General features: G+C 30.9%; 1 protein-coding gene and 1 long non-coding RNA gene across 2 annotated transcripts in view; both read left to right on the forward strand.

Annotated features, from left to right (window-relative positions):
- Nucleotides 1–4,930: 4,930 nt before the first annotated feature.
- On the forward strand, nucleotides 4,931–19,616 carry LOC107456453 (cathepsin S-like). The gene is made up of 5 exons (XM_043056125.2): nucleotides 4,931–5,103; nucleotides 7,845–7,994; nucleotides 10,904–11,071; nucleotides 17,788–17,911; nucleotides 19,504–19,616. Exons 1-5 carry the CDS (start codon nucleotides 5,008–5,010, stop codon nucleotides 19,614–19,616), a joined length of 651 nt encoding a protein of 216 aa, XP_042912059.2. The 5' UTR covers nucleotides 4,931–5,007.
- Nucleotides 19,617–20,440: 824 nt separating this feature from the next.
- LOC139426246 (uncharacterized) overlaps nucleotides 20,441–25,702 on the forward strand; it is a 15,717-nt gene continuing 10,455 nt past the window's right edge. The window contains exons 1-3 of the long non-coding RNA XR_011637480.1: nucleotides 20,441–20,542; nucleotides 21,673–21,833; nucleotides 22,492–22,605. This is a non-coding gene — a long non-coding RNA (uncharacterized lncRNA). The remainder of the gene's footprint in view (nucleotides 20,543–21,672; nucleotides 21,834–22,491; nucleotides 22,606–25,702) is intronic.

Genomic DNA, 25,702 nt, shown 5'->3' on the forward strand with positions numbered 1-25,702 from the left:
GACATCCTTCTCTGACCGAGTCTGGAATCCGTTTGGTCGAGTGCCTATGCCTATGTGAGGTGGGTATCTAAGTATCGGCTCCGAAGGGGCCCTAACTCATTCATCTGAGTGGGGTAGCAGTGTATGCAGCTAGAGCTCAAATCAAAGGGGTAAAAATAAGTAGCAAAATTGCCTTAGTACGTAAACACAATGAATGAAAATTGAACTTGATTAGATAGGTACATATAATTACATTAAGTGAGGGGTNTGATTAGATAGGTACATATAATTACATTAAGTGAGGGGTATATACAAAATAAGAATAGAATCGCAACTCCTGACCTGCCTCGCCTCCCCCCCGAAGGGCTTCATTGGTGCACAGGACAGGAGCCTTGATTCAAGAAGTGAAAATATATACAACTATTTACAAGATTAAATGGCGAACCGTTTGGATAGCACGCCGTCTGAGAGGAAAAACACCGTTGCCGGTCTATATTTAATATTTTCCCTGAGAAGTTCGAAATCAAAAATCGTATTGTAATTGCATGCGTTGCAGCGAAGCGTTGAAGAAGGCGGCACATAAGAGTACGATATGTTCTTGTATGGTGTTAATTTTTAGGTCTTTCCTAATATCGCTCATGCGGATTCTCCGGGGAGCCCCCGTGATTCTTCTTATGTCCCTGGTGCCAGACGCGGTCAAATGCTGTTTGGTCGAGTGATTGATCTTTCTGCCTTTATATCTATGGCTTCAACTGACTCCTAAAAGGATGCAACCCATACAGTAAGACGGAACTTCGCCAAACTCACCCTTTGGCTCACTTTATCGATGTTTTTGGCGCACTTACTGTTTTGGGACTCCTTGCTCCGCATCATTAGCATACTAATGTGCTACCAAAAAAAAAATGGATTTGACTGTGCAAATTCATATTTCTTCAGAAAAATTCTGTAAATGTCAAGAAAACACTTTTCAGATTTATTATTGATGTTTGGATTTGCAAATGAAATATCACGTAGGTTGATTTTATTTCACTTAAGAATGCAAAACTATTTTGAACATTACTTAAAAATATATACTGTGTACTATATTGTATTGTGTTACTTTCGTTTTGTATTTTTTCTATTCTTTTTACATTAAAAGAATTTTACGCGTCTTTTAAGATGTCATGTAGAGTGAGACCACTCGCTCAAGAAGAAATCGATAAAATAATGAATGATTTCGATGATGAAACGTACGCTGATTCTGAGTGTGAGGAAGAAGAGGAAAAGAATGAAATTGATAGTGAGGATGAATTTAAGGATAATTGTCAGTGTCAAATTCTGTAAATTCCAATTTAATAGCAGTAGAAGGAGGATTTCAATGGAAAAAACCATCTTTTAACGATAAAGTAAATGTTTTGCCATTTACTGGAAACGTTGGGCTAAATGAAAAATATTAAGATTTGAAAAGAGAAGTCGAATTCTTTGAACTTTTCTTTAGTGATATATTGTTTAAAATATTATCTGACGAAACAAACGGATATGCGGAACAAATAATGGATGCGAGACCGGAATCATCAGGAAAGTTAGGTGCCAACGAATCTCGGTGAAATAAAGAAATTTCGGGGAATAATTATGCTGATGTGCCATGTAGACTTAGAAAATATTTCACACTACTCGTCAACAGATGACCTAGAGTCAACACCACTTGTGAAAAAGTGCAGGCCTAGAGATAGGTTTATGTTGATATTAAAATTTCTGCATTTCTCAGACAATAATTAAAAAAAACACTTCAATGATGAAAACTACGATCGCTGATGGAAATTGAGAGAGATATTTGAAATATTAAACGATTCATTTAAGTCTGCGTACCACCCAACCGAAGAGCTTTCAATCGATGAAGTGATCGTAAAATTTAAAGGAAGAGTACTTTTCCGGCAGTATACATCCCAAAAAGAACAAAAATAGTGGGGAATAAAAATTTACGAAGTTGCTGATAAACTTGGATATGCAATATATATTTAGACAATATTAATTGTATATATTTAGGCAACAATGATAGAGATGATATAAATCATATCTCTGAATTTGAAGAAAGTGGGATATTGTTTAAAATCTTAGAAATAATAGGGAATTTGACAAACCATGCCAGAAGCTTGCTTTATAATTCTAATAATGCGGTCAAATCTTTTAACGCGGTCATTGCCAAACATGTCGAGGGTAAGAGGATAAATTTTTCGTTAAAAGGGTCTTATGAAGCATAGATGCAATGCTTCCTTGTTGGCTTTTAATACCAAAGAGAAATACAGCTGAATTCATAAGGAAATAACTAGCAATAGTCCAGGCCAATTCTACAAAAAAGAAGAGAACAGTCTTTAGCAAAACGTAAAAGAGATACAAAAAATAAACCAAAAAAATGTAGACGAAGGAAATTGTTTCCTGATGATGCTTATGGTGCAAATTCTCAGAAACCAGATATCCCCAAAGAATTGTCTGAACAAAAAAAAAGCTGAATTTCTAAATGAGTTAGAAAAAAATTCAGAAGAAAGATCAATATTAGAAAAGAAAACAAAGTAGTCCACTTTGGAAAGAAGAAGCTAACATCATCGATGTTTGGAACTGTGTGTGTAATAAGCTATCAACAGTAAAAATATTGTCAAAAGCATATTGTTCCAAAATTGTACGGTCGGCAGAAGGAAAAAACAGCAATCAGAAGAATTTGCAAAGATAAAGGTTGAAGAATGTGGTTTATTTGTTGACGAAAAATATAGTTTCTTAGATGCCAATCCTGACGGAATTGTACAGTATTTGGACGAAAATGAAAATAATTGTATTGTTGATGTTAAGTGTCCTCTAGCATGTACGAATTTGTTTCCAAATGAAGCTATATGAGAAAAAATTCACCTTTTGGAAGAATAAAGAAAAATCTTGCATTAGGGAAATAAAAAAAAAACACAATTTTTATTTTCAAGTGCGGGAACAATTGCACGCGACCAAAGCAACGTTCTGATTTTTTACTTTTTGGACCACAAAGGGAATTAAAGNAAAATAAAGCACCTTTTAAAAACACCCATTAAGAAAAGCACCTTTAAGGGCCTTTAAAAAATGAAAATCGAAAATAAGCACCTTTAAGCACTTTTCAAAAACGCCACGCACCATGTTTTATACCTTAGTCACTCAAATCAAGATAAATACTGTCTAGAATTTTGACAATTCGAGATCCATCCCCCTTTCACCCCCTTATCCTTTTAGAGACGCAGCATGTATTTAAGCCCATCTCCCTTTCACCCCCTTATCCTTTCAGGGACGCAGCATGAAATTCAATGATATCTTAATATCATCTCATATTATGAGGTAGAAATCATAATCTTTTTTATACTATGCTACTCCACTATTGGGGAAATAAAGTTTTTTAGAATTTTAATTTGCTGCTGAAAAAAAGACTTAACACAAATACAAATGTAAAAAATTAAATCAAAATCAATCAATATTCTACATTGTCTGTGATTTCTTTTTCCTCCCTTTACGAACATCGTTCAGAAACTGCGATATAATAAAATATGATAAAATAAAATATGAGCCAAAAGTAAAGATAAATAACAAAATATGGTAACCCAATTACATGCAACCGTTCAGGCAATTAAGCAACCCTTTCGGCAACTCCGAACGGAGGAATTGCGCTTAGAGTTTCACTTGCACTTGCAGTTGTACATATTTTTCTCTCGTGTGATAGAGGCATTAGTATTGATAACTTAGATGACTTGATGTAGTTATATGTCTTGAGACTGAAGTAAAATCAACTATAAATTTTTAAATAAAGAAAATAGCTTGTCTAAATGCAAAATTTTCAGCAATTTTCCGAAATCGCACCAGCCGATAATCCCTTCCCATGAGTAGTGATGTCATTATCGACCCATAGAGTAATCCGGCCACTTTGAAAATTTAACCTCTCGTGTTCGAAAGCCTTATCAGATATATCGATTTTAGGTATTTTGGTGAAAGAAGGCAAATTTGTTGAGTAAGACATTAAGTTAGGTTTTTGACCTTAAGGCTGAATCTGATGAAGGGAGAAAAAATGGAAGATGCAAAGTACAAAAAATAGAAGATTCATTTGTGTACTGACTGATTTGTATGAGTTCTTAGTGGCTAACAATCTAAGCTCACCAAGAGCTATAAAAAAATTAGTTATTGCATGCAGGCCTGCGTTACTTCTCAATCTTTTTTTCATAAACTAAGTGTCAGCTACGCATTATTTCTATCAGTTTATTATTAGTTTTTTAATGATGTATTTACTGTTATTTATTTTATATAATATTTTCAGCAGCAGTTAATTTTTTACGAAATCATTTCATGTTACTATGAATCAAAGCGACTATTTCAAAATTGAACTAAAAAATTTATTTTTATTCACTCACAACTTACAGATTTTTTTTTTATGATGTTAAAAAACTTACTTTTCTGACAAAACTGGTATATAATGTATAAAAAAAAAGTATATTTTCTCTGTAAAATTTATAGATAAGGCATTATCTATGATCAAACCAGCTTTAAAATTGTGGGCTAAATTATATTTAACTGTTTTGAAATTTAGCGAAATATTCTGTTTTATATTTTAAATTGTATTTTATGATGTTTAAAAAAAAAGATAAATTAGCAACAACTTTATATATACTCAACTCACTCTTAAGCTGGTTTAAAATTCGCAACGAATATCATTACATGGAAAAAGTTAATTACTAGTTATAAATTGCACGAATCGATTTCGCAAGCTCTACTTTTTTTAAAAAATTAACGTTAAAAATAAGCAGATAAAAGTTTTTCTTTTCTTTGTGATTGAACTTAATCCAGTTTTGCATTCAACTGTAATTGATTACGAAAGAATCCATTATTTACTCGTAACAATCGTTATAGACACATTTATCTAAGAATTCAAAAAGCTTAAATTAGCAGTAAAATATTATGTTTAATGCATAGTATATAAACTCTAGATTTTGACTTCGTTGTAGCAATAATTTGTTGAATAAAACTAACTGATTTCTGAATTTACATAACATGAATCAATTTTTTGTGAAGCTTTTAATATTTTTGTCGATTCTAAATATTATTGTTAGTGATTCCAGGTTTAAAGACATGTGGGACAAATATAAGGTAATGTATCTATACCATTATCTGATGCTCAAAATATTTACATAGTAGGTACTTCTCGTAAATAATGATTATTGTATAAAAAAATTACCAAATTTTTTTCTTGCTTCTTCAAAAATGTAACTAATTGATCACCCTGTGGGGTCGTGAACGAATTCAGGAGAGCTCTGACTTATTAAAGTATCAGTTTAATCAATCAAGAATAGTCTCTGAGAGGCTTCATCTTTCAATAAGTTGAAAATATGAAGGGGAGTCGGTAAGACATATATCAATAATGCTTAAGCTGGCCTTTTTCGATGTACCTTTTCTAAGAAATTACTCATATAGCTATGAAATATTTGGGGGATATTTGAGATTTCTGCAGTTGTATGATGTGATAATGTTTTACAGTTAACAGGAGTACTTTTCGAGTTGTGAAAAGTTTCTGATGAAACTTTTTAAAAAATTAAACGTTCTCAGTTCATAATTTTTAAACAAATTTCTACCAATCATATGTATTAACAGTTACCACAATGCAAACAGGTATATGTACATATTCTGTGGGAAAAAAAAACAAGCAATATTTTGTTTAGATGCTGAGAAAAGGTACATCAAAAAAGGTCAGTTTTAGCATTATAAGTATAAGCCCTACCGATTCCCCCCTTAAAAAAATTTCTTTTTTTTTTCAATTCAATACTTTTTAAATCTTTTGTAAAATTCATATAAGTACAAACGAAGCGTTTTTTCTTTTCTGGATAAGTTTTCCGTTCACCACATAATACAATAGAAACCGCTTCAGATTTTTTTGAGGGGGTGGGGGAGGTATATTCTTACACGGTAAAACTTTTTAAGAGAGTATTTTTTTTTTTTAAATGAGAAATGTATTTTAAATTTGTGACTTATACATACCCTCCAACTTATGAATATTTTGAAAATAATTCTTTCTAGTGGTAGCGAACCAAAGTAGAAATTTTTAAAGCAAATGGATCTCTCATAAAACTTTTATCAGAACTTAAGAATCTAGCCATATGGCCTGCACTTTTATAAGTAATAGTGGACAAGTTACGCTAAAATTAATTTTTTTTAAATATTAAGACATTAATTTTGCTACCGTCTGAAAAGAAGATTTCTGAAACTACGAAAATTCCGTAGCAGTTAGTTATAAAACTCGTGTAACCTGATGACCCTTTATAGTAGTTCTATTTTATTTATTTGTGCAGGATTTTTGGAGTAAAATCCATCAATTTAATAGCTTTGCTTTACTACGCACTTATTAATATTTTATAATAGACTAGGGGCTTTGCTCGCTGCCAGTGATCCACCCCTATTATTGCTTCACAATCATATTTTTTTTCTTACGATAAGCAGATTTATAAATCAAAATAATGTATCTAAAAGATAGAAATATATTTAATTCTGTTAAAACGGATTTGGTTTCACAGATTCAATTCTCAATACCATACCAATAAACCTAATCGTTTTGCTTGATTATTGCTGAAACTTCCATCTACATTCATATTTTTTAAAATCTTATTTAAATTCAGGCAACTATGAGAACTGGTAAACGTTTTTCATCAAAGAATTTTATTTTTGAGAACTCAATTTTTTATAACACTTCAAAAAAAAAGAGTTTATTTTTTAATACTTCATCCTATTTATTGGAGTTTTCAATTCTAGTTTCCGAACATCAAAGTACAATTTGATAATGTGTTTAAATTTTTTTTAAATGATCGGACACGTGACCAACGTTACCGTTTTTTCTTTCTTTTTTCTAGGAAATGCGAATTCTTTCTTAATATCCGTGACGCAACAACGACCTTAAAGCCTTAACAGTAACAAGTTAGTTAACTACTACTTTTTTCATCGAAAATGCACCCATTATGCTCCAAAACCGATGATTTCAACGTCTCGTAGTATATATTACACAAAAACACCCTCCCCAGAACGTACACATTATTTTACACTGGTCCAAAATTTTCGGGTAACTGAATTTGATTATCAAAAGTTTCATTACAGTTCAAGTTTATTAAAACAAGAGCAGCGGATATTATTTCATGGTTTTCAATAGAATGGAAAATTTCATGTAATTTGTTATCATTTTGTGTATTCCATGTGATCTTTATGAACTGATGATTTACAAATTTCCTTGATGTTCAATGAATGTTTGAAAGTATTCATCAGTATGATTACAATTATTTTAAATTTATTTTGGAACAAATACATTTTAGATTTGATACATATAAATTTTAAGTTGTATTATTGGTTCAAAAACTCAAACTGTGAAGTTCCATTTAAAAACGTTACCATCAACTCTTAAATTTTTCATAAACCTACTCAGAAAAATCAGGGAAATTTTTAATTTTAAAAATGATCCCTGATGTACCGTTTAACCTTAATTTCAGAAAAGCAAAATTATGAATAGTTTTTTTAATAATTTAGAATTTTTGAAAAGGGGACGCATATTTTCTAAAGAGACCAATGGACCTTGAGCCATAAAAAACCAACATTCAATCCATCAATCTATAGAGACCACTATTAAAAGTGCTACTGCTAGCCATTGTCCCGCAACAAAATTTCTTAATTCTGTCCTAGATTTATTTTGCGCCAGACATAGTATACAGCATGTTTGATGCGGTATAGGCGATTCTCCTGCTATTTAATTCTACATTGAATACTTGATATTTTTTTAAAAATTCGAATTTATTGAGAGATATTGTTTATAGAAATTCTGATTAAAATATGATTTATGGTAATTGGATTTTTAGACAGAATTTGATAAGAGTTATGATCCTGACGAAGAGAACTTTCGAAGAGAAATATGGGAACGGAAACATCTACATATAAGGGAACACAATAATGATTTCGAAAAAGGTGTTCACCGCTACAGTAAATCTCACAACCACATGTCTGACATGGTAAGCATGTTCTTTACACATATGTTAATAGATGCTACAGTTATGGTAAAGCTGGGCGATATGTTGTGAAATATTGATGTTTATTTTTTTTAATTATCGCTTTCACGATATTTTAAATGCATTCTCTCGATATATTGTGGACACGACACATATCTACAATGACTATATCGTGATCCAATAAGTAAATCCTCCCTCTAAGACAGAAACCTTTTAATTTGCCAAAAGTTCTAGAACAGAAGAACTTACATGAACTATTATCCAACTTACATAAAGCCGGGGGCCGCAATTAAAAACACCAGTCAAATGGTAGGCCGTAACTTCATCAAAATTTTATATAGGAATCTTTAATGTTTGAAGGAACATTAAATATTACTGTCAGACTTTTATCAAGTTGTACAAAACAAAAGTATTGAATTACAAATTAAAATAATAAGTGGATTTTTACCCGAGAAATTTTTTTTTTGCACCGTCGGCATGTTAAATTTCACAGAAACGAAGAAATAAGGTCATTTTTTAACGAAAGAAAAGTACTTTAAACTCATAAAGATTTTATACGAGAATCGCTAAAAAAAATGACAACTAATATATTTTAGTTCACGAGCCGGACGTGGCCCGCGGATCGCCAGTTGGTAACCACTGTTCTAGAACATATGTGCTGAGCTCTGCTTTTCTAGATGCTATTTCACTTGGTGGAATTGACAATAAGCTATTTTAAGCTAAGACCGTCAAGTAGTCAATTCTCTTAAGTGACACATTCTAAATTCTTTCACTCTTATGTTTACAAAAAGACCAAACACAAGTTGCCAGGTACACAAAACAAAAAAATATCACGGTTACAATGAAATACATAGACAAATAAATTTACGTTAATTAAAAGAAGTAGACGAGAAAGATTTATATTTCAACTATTTCGATACGACTCTGTAGTTAGTTAACGTTAACTAACTACAGAGTCGTTAGTTACGTTAATTAAAAGAAGTAGACGAGAAAGATTTATATTTCAACTAATTCGATACGACTCTGTAGTTAGTTAACGTTAATTAACATTAATTAACGTTAACTAACTACAGAGTCGTTACTAGTTAGTTAACGTTAACTAACTACAGAGTCGTTAGTTACGTTAATTAAAAGAAGAAGACGAGAAAGATTTATATTTCAACTATTTCGATACGACTCTGCAGTTAGTTAACGTTAATTAACATTAACTAACTACAGAATCGTTACTAGTTAGTTAACGTTAACTAACTACAGAGTCGTTAGTTACGTTAATTAAAAGAAGTAGACGCGAAAGATTTATATTTCAACTAATTCGATACGACTCTGCAGTTAGTTAACGTTAATTAATTACGTTAGTTACGTTAATTAACATTAACTAACTACAGAATCGTTACTAGTTAGTTAACGTTAACTAACTACAGAGTCGTTAGTTACGTTAATTAAAAGAAGTAGACGAGAAAGATTTATATTTCAACTAATTCGATACGACTCTGTAGTTAGTTAACGTTAATTAACATTAATTAACGTTAACTAACTACAGAGTCGTTACTAGTTAGTTAACGTTAACTAACTACAGAGTCGTTAGTTACTTTAATTAAAAGAAGTAGACGAGAAAGATTTATATTTCAACTATTTCGATACGACTCTGTAGTTAGTTAACGTTAATTAACATTAACTAGCTACAGAATCGTTACTAGTTAGTTAACGTTAACTAACTACAGAGTCGATAGTTACGTTAATTAAAAGAAGTAGACGAGAAAGATTTATATTTCAACTATTTCGATACGACTCTGTAGTTAATTAACGTTAACTAGCTACAGAATCGTTACTAGTTAGTTAACGTTAACTAACTACAGAGTCGTTAGTTACGTTAATTAAAAGAAGTAGACGAGAAAGATTTATATTTCAACTAATTCGATACGACTCTGCAGTTAGTTAACGTTAATTAACATTAATGAACGTTAACTAACTACAGAGTCGTTACTAGTTAGTTAACGTTAACTAACTACAGAGTCGTAACTAGTGTTTATTAAAACAAGAGTTTTACGGTCAGCGGACATTATTTTACGGTTTTCAATAGAATGGAAACTTTCATGTAATTTGTTATCATTTTGTGTATTCCATGTGATCTTTATGAACTGATGATTTACAAATTTCCTTGATGTTCAATGAATGTTTGAAAGTATTCATCAGTATGATTACAATTATTTTAAATTTATTTTGGAACAAATACATTTTAGNGACGATTTTTGATTTATATCACGAATTATACTATAGCACGTTTCTAATAGGTTTAACGAATTACATGTCATTTATTTGAATTCAAATTTATTTTATTGACTTAGTATTTACTAAAAAGATGTAATTTTTTTTAAAAATATTTATATGTGGATTTGAATAATTGTTTTGAATTCTTAGAATTTTGTGCATTTGCAATGTACCGAAGTTAGTAGCGAGCGAAGTGATCCTGGTTTGCGAAGCAAACCCTATAAGATTGCGTAGCGATTTTCGAGGGTTGGCGAGCAGGGGGTGCCGTCCACTAGTTATTATATAATATAATAAATATTATATATTTATATTATATATCGTCTCATTTTAGCCATTGATACACTAACGTAAACAAGTGCAAACCGGTTTCAGTCACATGAAAACAATAAAGCTGTATAGTATGATCTGAAAATTAAGATTTTACATAGAATCTTAAGAGAGCGTCTAATAATTTGGCCAGGAGAGTAACTTAGAAGAGTATAAACTTATGTAGCTCAAATATTTAATACGTCATTTTACTGATAAAGATTAGATGGCGTTGACGTAATAGATCACACGTGTGGGGTATTGTGATCTTCTTCTTCGTAAAGTACCCTATTTTATTGTTTAATGATAATGTGTATTGAAATGAGCGTTTGTTGCAGACAGAGGGAGAGCTTAAACGTCACCATCAATGTGCATTCATGTCTATGGAGAAAAAGGATAGCGGTTACGTTGAATTTAAGAGCGATTGTAACGGAAAATGTAAACGAAATATTCCAAAAAAACATGATTGGAGAAAAAAAAATATAATTACATCGGTAAAAAACCAAGTGAGTAACAGTATTTATTTCATAATATTTAATTTTTTATAACAACGATTCCCAAAAGGTGTTTAATGGAACCTTAGGGTTCCGCGGAGAAGTCACAGGGGGGTGCGTAAGTCTATATTTTTAATCAGTAATGATTTTTTTAAACCTGTAATAGGCTTGTATCCAACCAGTAATTCATTATTTATTTAATATTAAGATTTTTATGAAATTATTTAGGTAAAATTAATATAGGAAATTTAAAAAAAATTTTTTTTTTCCATTAACGATAGATTGCTAAAAGATACGCATTTATAAATTAGTGCATCAGTATTTTTCATCGAAGTTTGAAATTCCAAAATAAAATAATCAAATTCAAGAATAAAGAAATATTTTTCTTTGATAACCTTTTTTACAATTTATAAGTTCTTTTTCAAAAATTATAATTCAGCTTATTTTACACAATTTCAACTTAAATGGCAAAAATTACTAGACCTAATATATACAGAAGAAACTCTCTGCTGACTTAAGAATTCAACTGCCTAACACAAAACATTAAGGCTTGTTAATGAAACAATGAAAACATTTCATTTACGTTAAAAGTTTCTGAATTCATTTGAAATTTTTTTTATCTTTTGCATATTTACACTGACTAATGAACGTTTCTTAAAAGTCAGGGTTCCTCCAAAAGAAGTTCGATCGTTTAGGGTTCCATGGCTGAAAAAAATACGGTTGAAGAAATGTATTTCTCACTTACAAAAGAAATGAAACAATCAATTCGCATAGAATACAAGCTTGAGAGTGAAGAGGGCTAGTTATAAAAATTTCCACTAACATCATCGTTTATGGAATTTTTTCTTCCCTCCTATCAATTTTTGCTTTAAAAATTTATGAGAATTGAAGAAAACTTAAAACAAGGTAAGTAGAACTTACCTTGTTCTCCTCTAGGACTACCACAGATATCCGGTAATAAATATCAATTTGTTTTACTGCATAAAGGACTCTAGCATGTTTAAGACAAGCACTTTTAATAACTAAATTAGATAACACAAACAAAAAGAAAACACAATTAAGCTTCAATTATTTTACGGAGCTAAGATGCTCGATCGACATTATCGAGATCTTGATATCAACTGTCCTGCTGCGCCGGACAACTATAGACGGAATTCTCGACACCTCCTTTCGTTTCTGCCAAGTCTTTAACTTTATCAAGGGTAATTGCGGCACTGAGTAAAAAACACTGAAAATTTGAGGAGTAAAAAATCGATACCAAAATATATCACTCATGGGCACAACTCAAAAAACACAGGTGTAAATATGAAAATACACATTCTTTCAGCAGCAATACTAGCACAACTCATAATTGAACTTGAAGGTAATCCTCGTTTAAGCAAACTGAAACATTTCTTATGCATTTTGTTTAGCAATGAAAACTTTAAACCCACTTATCTCACAACTTGATTTTTTTTTAATTGCGCCGCTATTGCAGTCCATGAGCGATATATACCAAACATGATTACATGTGAACTTTTCAAACTAAAATGTTTAATTAAATTACTCGCTAATGTAGAATATCACACCTTTAGAGTAACTCCCCTTTGGAAAATTTGCCATAGAGAAGCCTATGGTAATCTATGGCTACCCAAGAAATTTGTATGACAAGATACCATACGCCTATGGTTACCATAGAGATTTATATGGCACAACCCCATAAGCCTATGGCTACCATAGAAATTTGTATGGCAAAACCCCATAAGCCTATGGCTACCATAGAAATTTGTATGGCAAGATATCATAGAAACCATAGAAATTTATATGGCAGTATACCATAGAGAAAAGCTGATCTAGTTCCCCATCAAAGAAACAACATCTCTTATGGAGTCCTCAAAAACATCTTCTAAAAGAAATAAATATCCATTTTTTCACCCCGAAGTTAATTAAATTCAACATGTAATCCCATAAGGCATTCCTGCCCTTAGGAAAATTTGCCATAGAGAAGCCTATGGTAATCTATGGCAACCATAAATAGTTGTATGGCAAGATACCATACGCCTATGGTTACCTAGAGATTTGTATGGCTACCATAGATATTTGTATGGCAGGATACCATAGGTCAATGGCAATCATAGAAAATTGTATGGCAGTATACCATAAGCCAATGGTAACCATAAAGATTTGTATGGCAGTATACCATAGGCCAATGGTAACCATAAAGATTTATATGGCAAGACACCATAAACCTATGGTAACCATAGATATCTGTATATTATTTATGTGGCAAGACAATTCCTTATAGAAATGTTCCCTAGAGATATGTATTGGAATTCACCATACCTTTATGGTAAACTTAATGTAAAATACCTACGGGAAAGTAACATATACACATATATGGCAAACTTATGGAACACACCATGTACCATACAATGTATGGTAATCACATTGCAATGCATCATAAATGTACGGGGAACAGACTCTGGAGGGCGGTTTTGTTATGACAACAAATCATACATGTATAGCACTCAAATGATAAATTGATGTTAAATGTATGGGTACGTATACCATGGATTTAAGGGATTTGTATATGGCATTCATTTGATATCAATTTTGAGTTCTATATACTTGCAGCTTATGCGCAGTAAATAGCACTTAAGTTTCCTAATTTTCTTTGTTATATAATCTCCCAAATTTCATCCTTTCAGTCTTGTGTGTGTATACAGTCCCTGGCCAAATTATTAGACACACTAAGATTCTATGTATAAGATACCATTTATATAAAAAAAAAATACAAATACAATGCAACTATTTTCGAGTTTCCAAAAATCCAACGAATTAACGGATTCAAAACTACTAATATTGAAGAATATTGTTACTTCTTCTTCTTCAGGAGCTCAACAGCACGCCTTCTCCAGCTCCCTCTGTCCATGGCAACTCCCCTCCAGTTCTTAAGTTTTAGGACTTTGAGTTCGTTTTCGGTGTCGTTGAGCCATCGAGTAGGTGGTCTACCTCTAGAGCGGGACCCCTGAGGGTTCTTGAAGGTGGCAATTTTTACAGGGCTATCTTCAGAGCCTCTCCATATATGGCATCTTAGTCGGTTGCTTCGGATTATCTGCATAATTTGAGGATTTTTATAGAGCCCATAAAGTTCAAAGTTGTACCGTGTTTGCCAACATCCCCCCTCTGGTATGGTACCAAAGATAGTTCTAAGTATCTTTCTTTCAAACGTTTCTATCGGGCGTTGGACGTCAAGGTTTCAAGTCCAGGTTTCGTTTCCGTATAGTAAGACAGGCAGAATGAGTGTCTTATATAATTTTAGTTTTGTTTTTCGGCTAATAAAATTCGATCTTAATTGACTTTTTAGTCCAAAAAAACATTTGTTGGCCATATTGATTCTATTGTCAATTTTAGATTTTAGTTTGTTTTGGTCATTGATAATTGTACCAAGATACTTAAATTTTTTAACCTTTTCAAAGGAATATCCGTTTATCTGCAAAGGTTCACTATAGTTTACAGTTGAGCTTGAAAACTCTATGAATTTGGTCTTGTCTTCGTTAAGAATATTGTTACACTATTGAAAATATTGCTACACCATTGAAGAATATTGTTTATCGTAATGTATATAAGTGTGGTTTAAAACTAAATTGTTAACGAATAAAATATGGGCAAAAGATGTGATCTCTGTCGAAAGGGAACTTACTTAATTTTAACATTATGTTTGTAGAATTCCTCATGCTTAATTTTTTTTTGGCCCGGCATCCTTAAGAAAATTTACCCTACAAGAATGATAAATCTATAACTTTCCTGGAGTCATATTTTGCCTGGTTTTTGTATTTATAACTTTTTCTAAATCAATTTCTAAACAGTAAGAAAAAGCTCAACTTTAAATAATTAAATTCAAAAGTTTAAGGAAAATATTATGTCTGCTGGTTAATATATTGTTTTGTAGCTTATGTTTGGTTTTATTTCAACTCCTTTTTAAATAACAAAATTTTAAGGAAAGCATATTGTAGTTTTTCTTTTTTTTCAAATTAAGTGTTCATTTTTCAACTTTTTTCCATGTTCATAAGGTCCCCTAAATAGTTCATTTTGTAACGCGGCTTTGAAATCCCAGAAAAATACCTACACAATTAGTCAAATCAAAACATTGTAATAGGCCAAATTTCTTTTGAACATTGGTTTGGTTACACAAAACTGTATAAAAATGTGTAAACTAAAAATAATAACTTTGAAAAATCAAAAGGCTATTTTTTATGAACACAATATTTTTCTACAACTAAATTCTATAAGTAAACTGATGTTAATGTTAATTAAGAAAAGATGAATTTTAAAATAATAAAAAAAAACATTTAAACAAAAACATAAATTTTATTTTCAAATCTCATACATATTAAATGCCAGGTTACATCAAAAATAAATATGAAGTAAAATAAGAATCATATATGAAAATAACAATTTATAGAAGTATCAGATTAATTTTTTTCTAAAAAAATCAGAACACATGAAGAAGACGAAAATTACATGAAAGAGATTAGTCAACTGTGGTAAAACTTCAGAAGACCACATTACAATACTTGTAGCTCAATTTGCTTAAAGTAAAAAATAAGCATTTGATCAATGAATTTATCAACATAAAAAGTTGTAAAACTGTTTGAGTTTATTTGTCATAGAATGAATGAATTCCTAAAAAAGTTTAAACAATAAAAGCCATATATAATTAGTAGATAGTCCCTAAATTTAAACTATCAAATCTCTGATAAAATTTTGAATGGTATAAAATACCTTTCCACAAAAATCTTTCGAATACTGAAGCTTTAAGATTTATATTTTGATTTAAACAGGCTCTTATTGCAATTTGTTGAGATACGTTTAAATCAAGAATATCGGGGGTTCCAAAAATAGTTAAACTTTGAGGTTGTGAACCATTGGCTACTAAATAAAAATCTCCCATATATAATTTAAATACGTTTTGAATTTCTGTAGGCGAATTTGAAAAGACATTTGGACCAGTTCTTTGCAAATATTTGAACTAGTTATAGTATTTGCAAATTTGCTGTGGTACAGATTGTGTACCACGAACCAAATTAACTAAAATCCCATTACCCTGTTCAAAAACAAATGCCAAAAACACATGCCCAAGGAGACCCCCAATCCTGCACATACTTGGGAAATTGGAGAAGGATATGGACATTAAATGTTAAGTACTCTGAACCATACAAATCTTTTAAAGATCGCACAAATTTACAAAGTGCATTTTTAGCATTTGATCCATCTAAACTAGACACATTTTCTTGCAACAAGATATTAAAAGAGTAGACTAATGGTAGCTAATGGTTCAAATATTTCTATGGAAGGTGATCTTTCAAGAGAGACAAAGAAAAGTACAATAAGAATGATCTCCATTCTGAAGCTTTCCACATTTTCCTTTTTTCTAGTGAGCTCAACAGGTGGTTTTATTATCATTAGTTTTTCATTAATTTTAGCCATTTGTTGACCAAGATAAAACTGTTTAGTATGATTTGTAGAGTCAAACCATGCAAAAACCAACATTCTGACGACATCCAGGAAAACAGAATGTATATAATCGGGTGCCATTGAATATATAATATTATGGCCTATAGTAAAATTGTGCCATATGAAAAAATGCCATAGTATATTCCTATGGGGTTTTGTCCATGGTAAAATTTTGCCATATACGTATGGCAAAATTTTGCCATACATGTATGGCAAAAAAAAATGCCATAGGATATTCCTATGGGGTTTTGCCATACGTATATGGCAAAATTTTACCATAGGCAAAACCCCATAGGAATATACAATGGCATTTCTTTATGGCAAACCTATGGCAAATTTTCCTAACGGTCATTCAAGAAAAAACTTACTACTTACAACAGTCGCAATATTGGATTTTAAAAAGGCGAAAATACAAATTGCGATATTTGGTTTTAAACAAATCATGATATTGGATTATAAATAGGAATTGCGATGTACGATTTTTAAATAGCGTGAATACTTGTCACAACGCATAGCTTTTAAATCAGGTAAGTAAATACGAAAATCGATGTTTAAATAAAGAATCCAATTATTAGCAGATTCCGGTGCAAATCCATACATTCAAAATGGCAAAAAGCAGCCAAAACAAAAGAATTAAAATGGCGAAAGAATAATTTAAGACGTAATCCTTCACGTAATTGACGAAAGAAAGTAAGTAAACGTCTCGTCAACGGAGCTTCGTCAAACAGCTTCAGAATTTTGTCGGATTATAAATTTTTGATTCGCGGAAGTCCGCGAACCCAATGATGGTCTTGAGATAAGCTGGATTCTGCGATATTCGCGCAAAAATTGCTAGCCCTGCTTCTAGTTTTCAGTCACGAAAAAATGATGTGAAAAACTCGGAACTCAAGGGTACCCTTGAAATACAATCATCCCTGCGTTATGTAATTGTCTTTTTCCAGCAGTTTGTAACATTTTATGTCTCCTCAATAAATAAATAATTTAAGATTAAAATTTTTGCCTTATTTTTGTGTAAGGATGAAAAAAAAAATCATAACCTATAATAATAATTAAATATTCAGATTGAACGAGTCGAAATTGTTCGTTAAGCTCATACTATTTTTTTTAAAGCGACCACCAATTTGAGGGTTAGTTTTGCGTTCCAAATTGAAGAATTTTTCCGCGAGTGCTTTTATTTTCCACGATTTTAAATTCGATCCCAAAATTAAATACTACTTTTACCTTTTTTACAGGGTCATTGTGGATCTTGTTGGGCATTTGGAACAGTTGCAGCTCTCGAAGCTCACTTAGCTTTAAAAACTGGTAAATTGGTAGAGTTAAGCGAACAAGATGTTATAGACTGTTCCAGGAAATACGGTAATCTTTAATCACCGATCTCTTTAAGTTACTGTATTGCTGATACAAAACAACCATAGACTCATAATATAAGTAGACTGCTCTCGCAATTACTGCTCACTTTGAAACCAACATCTGTATGATTCACCCACAGTGAGGAATGATAAGCAATGTTAGATGAAAAACAAATTTTCATGATGACATAAAATGCTTTTTAAGAAGGCACCTGTCATTTCGCATAGCGGCGAAATTTAAGACAAATAATGACTACTGTTAATAACGAAAATAATTTTTAAAAAAAATGGAATAAATATTTCCAACATCGATTATTCAGCTTTCCTTCGTATTTTTTAATCTCTAGCAATTAACAAGTTGAGCAAAATTTTAGGATATTTTAAGCAACTTTTTATAAACACTTCATAACTTAATATACACATCTATAAACAATGCATAACTTAACTTTAAAGTACATGTTATCGGGTAAATAAGTATATTTATATTTTAATTCGCATCTTTTAAATTCTAGCTAATTAGCTTAACTTCTCGTAAAGAATAACAGAAATTTCTTATTATATTCTGTGAAATTCTTACTTTCTTATTGGCAAATTATTTTTCAATTCAATAATTATAACGGTTCGTAATCGTTATATCTATTTTAAATCACCCCGAATGTACTATTTTTGATGAGCGGCGTAGTATGATTTTTTTTTCTTCTTTTGGACCTAGTGCTGTTTCATTTAATCTGCAACTTAATTAATTTTAATCGTTTAGTAAAACAAACTATCTCTCACTATTCTTGTAAGTGGTGCTTTCTTTAAGTGCACAAGATTTTTTCTTAAATCAAAACATTTGATACAAAAAGGAAGAATTGGCAACACATTTATTGCCACATACTGACAGATTGTATCTCAAAATCGATTGGATATTCGGCAAGGTTCTTCATTTAGACTATTGTGTTATTGATTTAAGGGTCTATAGTTAATGCTAAGCAAGCACAGAAGGTTGGACACTCTCAGAGTTTCTTGATTGCGTGATAAATGATCTCTTAAAATGATTCGTGCCGGCATCAGACAATGGGGTAAGAGATTATCTTTAGTCATCAATGAAAATGGTGAACGACTCGAATAAAATTTTTTTTTAAGGTAAACTTCTATTAAATAAGACAATATCGGGTAGATACGAATTCCGCTCCCGGCTAAAGTAAAATATCTTCAGTGGTTGAAGGATCCTGGGTTAGAGTTTCTTGCCGTTAGGCTAACCGTGGGTTAGTTCCATCAAAAAGTCCTCCACGAAGGCAAATTTCTCCCAATACTTGATCCAGGAGTTGAACATTTGTATACCCAAAATTAGGTCGGCTGTTCAACAACGGTTATAAAATGAAATAAAAACTAAGTTTAACTTCTGGGTTAGTAAGTGAATTCGCAGAGACAACAGTTCTGGTTGTTCCGTATCAGCAATCCGAATAACCTCTAGAAATCAATGATCCTGAAAATTCGTTTCGATGATAAGTAATACAAGTGTTTCCTAACTTATTTTGCGCACCCTACATAACCATTAATACATTTTTTTCGATATTTGAAAATAATTTATATTTTTTATACCTTCGACGATAGGAAATCATGGTTGTCACGGTGGATTTACAGATCATGCTTACCATTATGTCAAGACAAATAAAGGAATAAACAGAGCAAAAGATTATCCGTATAAAGCCAAGGTAAGTGACTGACATAAGAGTGATATAGGGGAGAGTCGGGTAGCCCCGCCCACAGTCAATTTCATATGTATAGAATATTTTTTCACATCAATGGGCCATCGGACATTAATTGTTATATTAAAAAAAGATTATTTTCAAAGTTTCAAGTATTTATGCAGATGTTAACATGGTAAACAATAGTTTTGAAGATATGTTGAATACAGTAGTCATGAAATTAAGAAAAATTGGTTGAATACTTTGATTAAACTTCATTTTAATACTAAAAAAATAAATTTTTCTATACATACAGCATTAAAGTATGTAGTCTTAAGTTTAATTTGCACGAAGAAAGAAGTTTATATGTGAAAAATTTTTCGAGTAATTACAAATTTACAAAAAAATTGGATTTCGGGTAGCTCCTCTCACATGAATGTCGGGTATCACCGCCCAATTTTATTTCGTCAATAAATGTACGGTTGCAAAGATTATTATTTTATTGCTTCAAATTTGAATGTTATATGCATTTTTAACAACAAATATTGTTGTTATTAAATGATAGAATTCACTAGAAGTATATAAATATGTAATAAATAAAATAATTTAGTGATAAAAAGGATAAATGGGGTTTATCTATTGTCAATACATTGGTCACTTTCATTTACACCTGAAAAACAGTCAAAAAACATAATTTTTGTAACTGGGCGGGGCTACTCGACACATTTTGATAAGCGCTGGAAAACATGTTTTTTTAAATTTCTATTTTTTTTGGTTTATTTTTTTGCATTATTTAATTAGATGGTAAAACAATAGAAACATACAAAAATATTGATTATTACTAAATATTATACANGACGACAGGAAATCATGGTTGTCACGGTGGATTTACAGATCATGCTTACCATTATGTCAAGACAAATAAAGGAATAAACAGAGCAAAAGATTATCCGTATAAAGCCAAGGTAAGAGACTGACACAAGAGTGATATATATGTAATTAATTATATTAATATGGATATCATCGTTTAGTTCTTCTTAAACGTAAATATTTCCCACAAAAACACTAAACATTTTGGTTTTGAAATATTGTAACCTTATTATATATTGTAGCTTAAAAGGATTGTAGCTCTATGCTAAACATTTAGTTGATGCATTAATCGTAGCGAAAACGACAATTACCTAGATTTGGAAAATTTATCATCCGTACCCGTAAATTAACTTAAGGAATACAGATTCTGAGGCTCAATAACGATAAATAAGTAATGCGAAATAATTTTACTTTTGAAGAGATGTATGACAATTTAAACAGGATATTGATTTTATCACTAGTTAAAACTACGTTTTTACAGTATATAACTACTAGATTTTTTTAAAAAATAATTTGCTGTGAATGTTCAAATTTCAATTCTATAGTTGCATTTCAGCGGACAGAAGACCGTCCAACATGGTTTTTTATTTTACTACAAGTTTAACAGTTATTAATTTTCGAACTAATTGTCAAATCCAAATTTTTTTTATTCCCTCCTACTCTCTATACATCTTTATACCTAATTTTTACCTAACCTAATTTTAAATATCTAGTGTTATAGACTTAGAGCAAAAACAAAGCAATCAAAATTGCAACCATAAAAAAAAAACTCATGAAGTTCACAAACAAATATGGTTATTCAGCATGCTGAATTTCAACTTGTTGAGAGGCTCGTCTGGTACTTTTCCCAAGATTAATGGACAGTGGAATGTGGCTTAATGAGTTGATCTAGTGACATCATTTAGCGTGAAGTGGAATATTAGATTTTTGTGATGAGCACACTTGTGGTGCTGTCATCTATGTTTGCCCACGAGAGTTGCGGGGGTTCCAATAGCCTCAGATCATCATTTCAGAGGCGCAAAAAAGTGGAAACTCTTCATATGTTGAATGAATGCGGGAAAGATAGCGGTATCCACGCTGGGTCTCATTTACTTTACACCACACTTTTCTCAACGATTTTAAACCAAAGTTGTATCACCTTTCTCATGATCAATTTTGAAGCCTTAAATTTTGAACACGGTTGTTATTACATTCTTTAAAATTGATAAAATTATTTTTTTCTTAGGAAGGTAAACGATGCAAGAATAAGAAAAGAAAAAATGAAGCACCCATCAAGTACTATGGCGTACTACCAAAAGGAGACGAAAAATTATTAAAAGAAGTCATTGCTACTCATGGACCAGTTACTGCCTTAATTCACGTCACGAAAAATTTACATCACTACAAGTACTGAAATAAGTATCTAGTTCTAAATAATAAATATTTGGTGATGCAGTATGGTGAGATCAGCCGTTAGCTTATTTCAAGTAACATGTTTCAGCTGTTACGACATAAAAACCTATCAGTTCTTAATTGCGGTTACAAAATAAGAGGCCATGGAACATTTCATAGTACATGGAATAGATGTCATGGAATATTTATTCTCGTTACTTAGAAATTTTAATAAAATTAATATAGTTTTAATTTAAAATCTACCAAATCATATTTTTGCGAGGAATATATTTACAATTAGGAGAAATAAGCTTTTAAAAGGATAGTAATTACACAATTAATTCTGCAAATTGTTAACATTAAAGACAAGAAAAACTTTACTTTGGTGGTACGTCAGCGAGTCGAAAAGTAATGTGTTTTTTCTTCAAGTTTTCGGAATTAGCAGTAAAAAACACTTTAATTAGAAGCAATTTTTAATAATAAAAAATTCTATAATAGATTCAGATCCAATAAAACAAAATTGTCTGACATTGAGCCAAAGATTGAATTTATTTGTTCAATCAGACAAATATGCCATTAAAAGTATCTCAAAAGTTTAAAATAGTATAATGTTTAAAATAATATAAAAATCTGGGTTTTTAAATATACATAAAATGTGCTTGTTTACCAACAGATCCGGAATATTTCATGACGATGAGTGTACTAAGAAACATCTAGTCAACCATGCTGTTTTAATTGTTGGATATGGCCAATCAAAAGGCATACCTTACTGGATTGTCAGAAATAGGTATGTATAAATACACCAAAAATTAAAACGAAATAAAAACTGGCAAAGCAAATAAAACCAAACAGGGCCAAAGTATTATCCAATATAGGATCAATATACTGAAAACAAAAATGAGCATAATCTGTACTTAAAATAAGGAAACTGGTCACTTGTCGAACACAGCAGCTGACTGATACCCTGCCAGTCAGATAATAATATGTCTAACATTAAACATACCATACCCGGTCAAACGGTCGGTTATTTATATATGCATATANTATATATATATATATATATATATATATATATATATATATATATATATATATATATATATATATATATATATATATATATATATATATATATATATATATATATATATATATATATATATATATATATATATATATATATATATATATATATATATATATATATATATATATATATATATATATATATATATATATATATATATATATATATATATATATATATATATATATATATATATATATATATATATATATATATATATATATATATATATATATATATATATATATATATATATATATATATATATATATATATATATATATATATATATATATATATATATATATATATATATATATACACACGAAGGTTGTTCAGTAAGTAATAAGACTCATTTTACTGCCCCGAAACCATTAATCGGAATGATAATTTCTGTGGCATAAAAAAAGTTTGTTGACTGTATTAACAAAAGCAACCGATAGATGGCGTGTACAGACTCATGTTCCTTAGTATCAAGCGGTTAAACTGATTTTCTTAACCACTTGATGACGACACTTTAGTTTAAAACTTTGGATGGTGCCCTGATCAAGTGGTTGAAGTTTTGAGGTAGTGTTTGGGAGGGGTGGAAGTTCAAATTTTACGTTTTCCATTTTCGGTATGGTATTGTGCCCCGTACAGTTATCGATGAAAAGCACAATTTTCTGTTTTCATTTTCTTATTTAAATTTTTAGGCCAGCTTTCAAAAAGGTTTGATGTCATCCAAGCTTTTCGATTAGCTTCATATTATAAAGGAAATGATTTTACGCCGCTGAAACATCTTGGTTTTTTCGATTTCCCTATCATCAACGGTTTTAACTATTCTGTTCCATTCACATTTGCACAATACAATAAAGTTAAACGCTCTTTACTTCTTTTGCCTCCATGACATGCTTCACCCTTTACATGCATAGTTTTGCCTGGAGTGCATAAAAAAGTCCAGTCTTTTTCGTCGTAATTCTTCACGATCAAGCATATTTTCTTCCTAAATTCTTCACAAGCTTCGTCTAAGCAAGCACTTTCACCACATTTTCAAACCAGCCATTACTTGCTTTGAAATTTAAGTGGCCTAATTCTTTTGCAAAAGATTCAGCATTTTCTTTGATTTCTGATAAGGCCCTTCTCCATATCGGGAAATTCACAGGTTTTTATCTTCTTTTGCTTGCCTAGGCCATCCTCGAACTTTTCTAAAATAACTGCTTTATTTTTTAAAATTGTGGAGATTTCCTTTTTCTTTTTTTCAACTTCGTCAATGATTTTCTTCTTTATTTGTACTGAAAGCGTGTTTAATTTTCGTTTGCTAACCATTTTAAACAAATGACTCGCCAAAGATTCAACCTCTAAATGCTCTAATTTTCTCTGAAATAACCAAGAAAGGAAACTTTTTAGGAGGTCCTATATTTAATAGACTTAAGCTAGCTAAAAATAATTTAAAATATATGCTCATAATTTAAGTTTAATAATTCTTACTGCACTAACTTGATGTTTTTTTACAACCTTTTGTTTTGCATTTACATGAAATCCATAATTTTAAAATAAAAAAATATATACTATGCAAAAACGTAAAAAATATTATAAACTAATGAACAAAACTATAAGAATAAAAGATAAAGCAAAAACGTGTTATTTTTAAAAGAACATCGATGACGCTATTTTATTTTCGGTAGAAAACGTTTTCATTTGACTTAAAAGTATGAAAAATAAATCAGAGCGGATTTATGATTGATTTACAGTTTGTAAACAAATTACGGAGAAATCATATTGTGAAGAAGCTACAAAAAGACGTCTCAGAAGGCGTTGCCGAGAGCTCCAATCAACGCTCTCAAACTCTTTCTTCACTATCTGTAAATGCTAAAGGTTGGTTACATGCTACAATTAAGCAGCGACCACTGGCCAGTCTGGATCACCACCACACTTGAAACCAAAGAAAATAACACATTCAAAAAGAAAGTAGACTGGAATTTATTTTACAATATCCTACATCTCTCCAATAATAATGAAGATGATACTATTCTTAACAGCCCAAATGATACAGATCATGCAATTGAGGATCTAACTAACTCACTATCAAAGGCACTTCAAGAGAGGCCACTGAAATTTTTTCAGCAAACCTTAATAACTTTAAACTTCCAAGCCATATTAGAAATATCATAAAGGAGAAAAATAAAATAAGGAAGAGATTTCAGCAGAACCTTAATCCCTCACTTAAAAAATAAGATGAATAAAGAAATTAAAAAAATTAAGCAATAATCACAGAAATAAAGAATGGGATGAAAAACTAAAGAAACTAAATACTACTGATAATTCCATATGGAAAATGACGAAATCACTTAGAACACCGAGTAGCAAAATGCCCTCAAAAGGGCCATCTGGCACTGTATACACAATAGACGATAAAGCAGATGTTTTCGCAACAACAATGGAAAAGCAATTCTCCATAAATGATGACAACAATGACCCAAACAGTGATAAAATTATCTTGGACAAATATAATGAAATCATCAATAAACAGCATAATAATGTAAACAATATTAACTCATACCCTCCAACTGCTACGGAATTTCCGTAGTTTCAGAAATCTTCTTTTCAGACGGTAGCAAAATTAATGCCTTAATATTTAAAAAAAATTAATTTTAGCGTAACTTGTCCACTATTACTTATAAAAGTGCAGGCCATATGGCTACATTCTTAAGTTCTGATAAAAGTTTTATGAGAGATCCATTTGCTTTAAAAATTTCTACTTTGGTTCGCTACCACTAGAAAGAATTATTTTCAAAATCTTCATAAGTTGGAGGGTATG

This window comes from Parasteatoda tepidariorum, chromosome 8 (assembly GCF_043381705.1).
Source record: "Parasteatoda tepidariorum isolate YZ-2023 chromosome 8, CAS_Ptep_4.0, whole genome shotgun sequence".
Taxonomy (NCBI): Eukaryota; Metazoa; Arthropoda; class Arachnida; order Araneae; family Theridiidae; genus Parasteatoda; species Parasteatoda tepidariorum.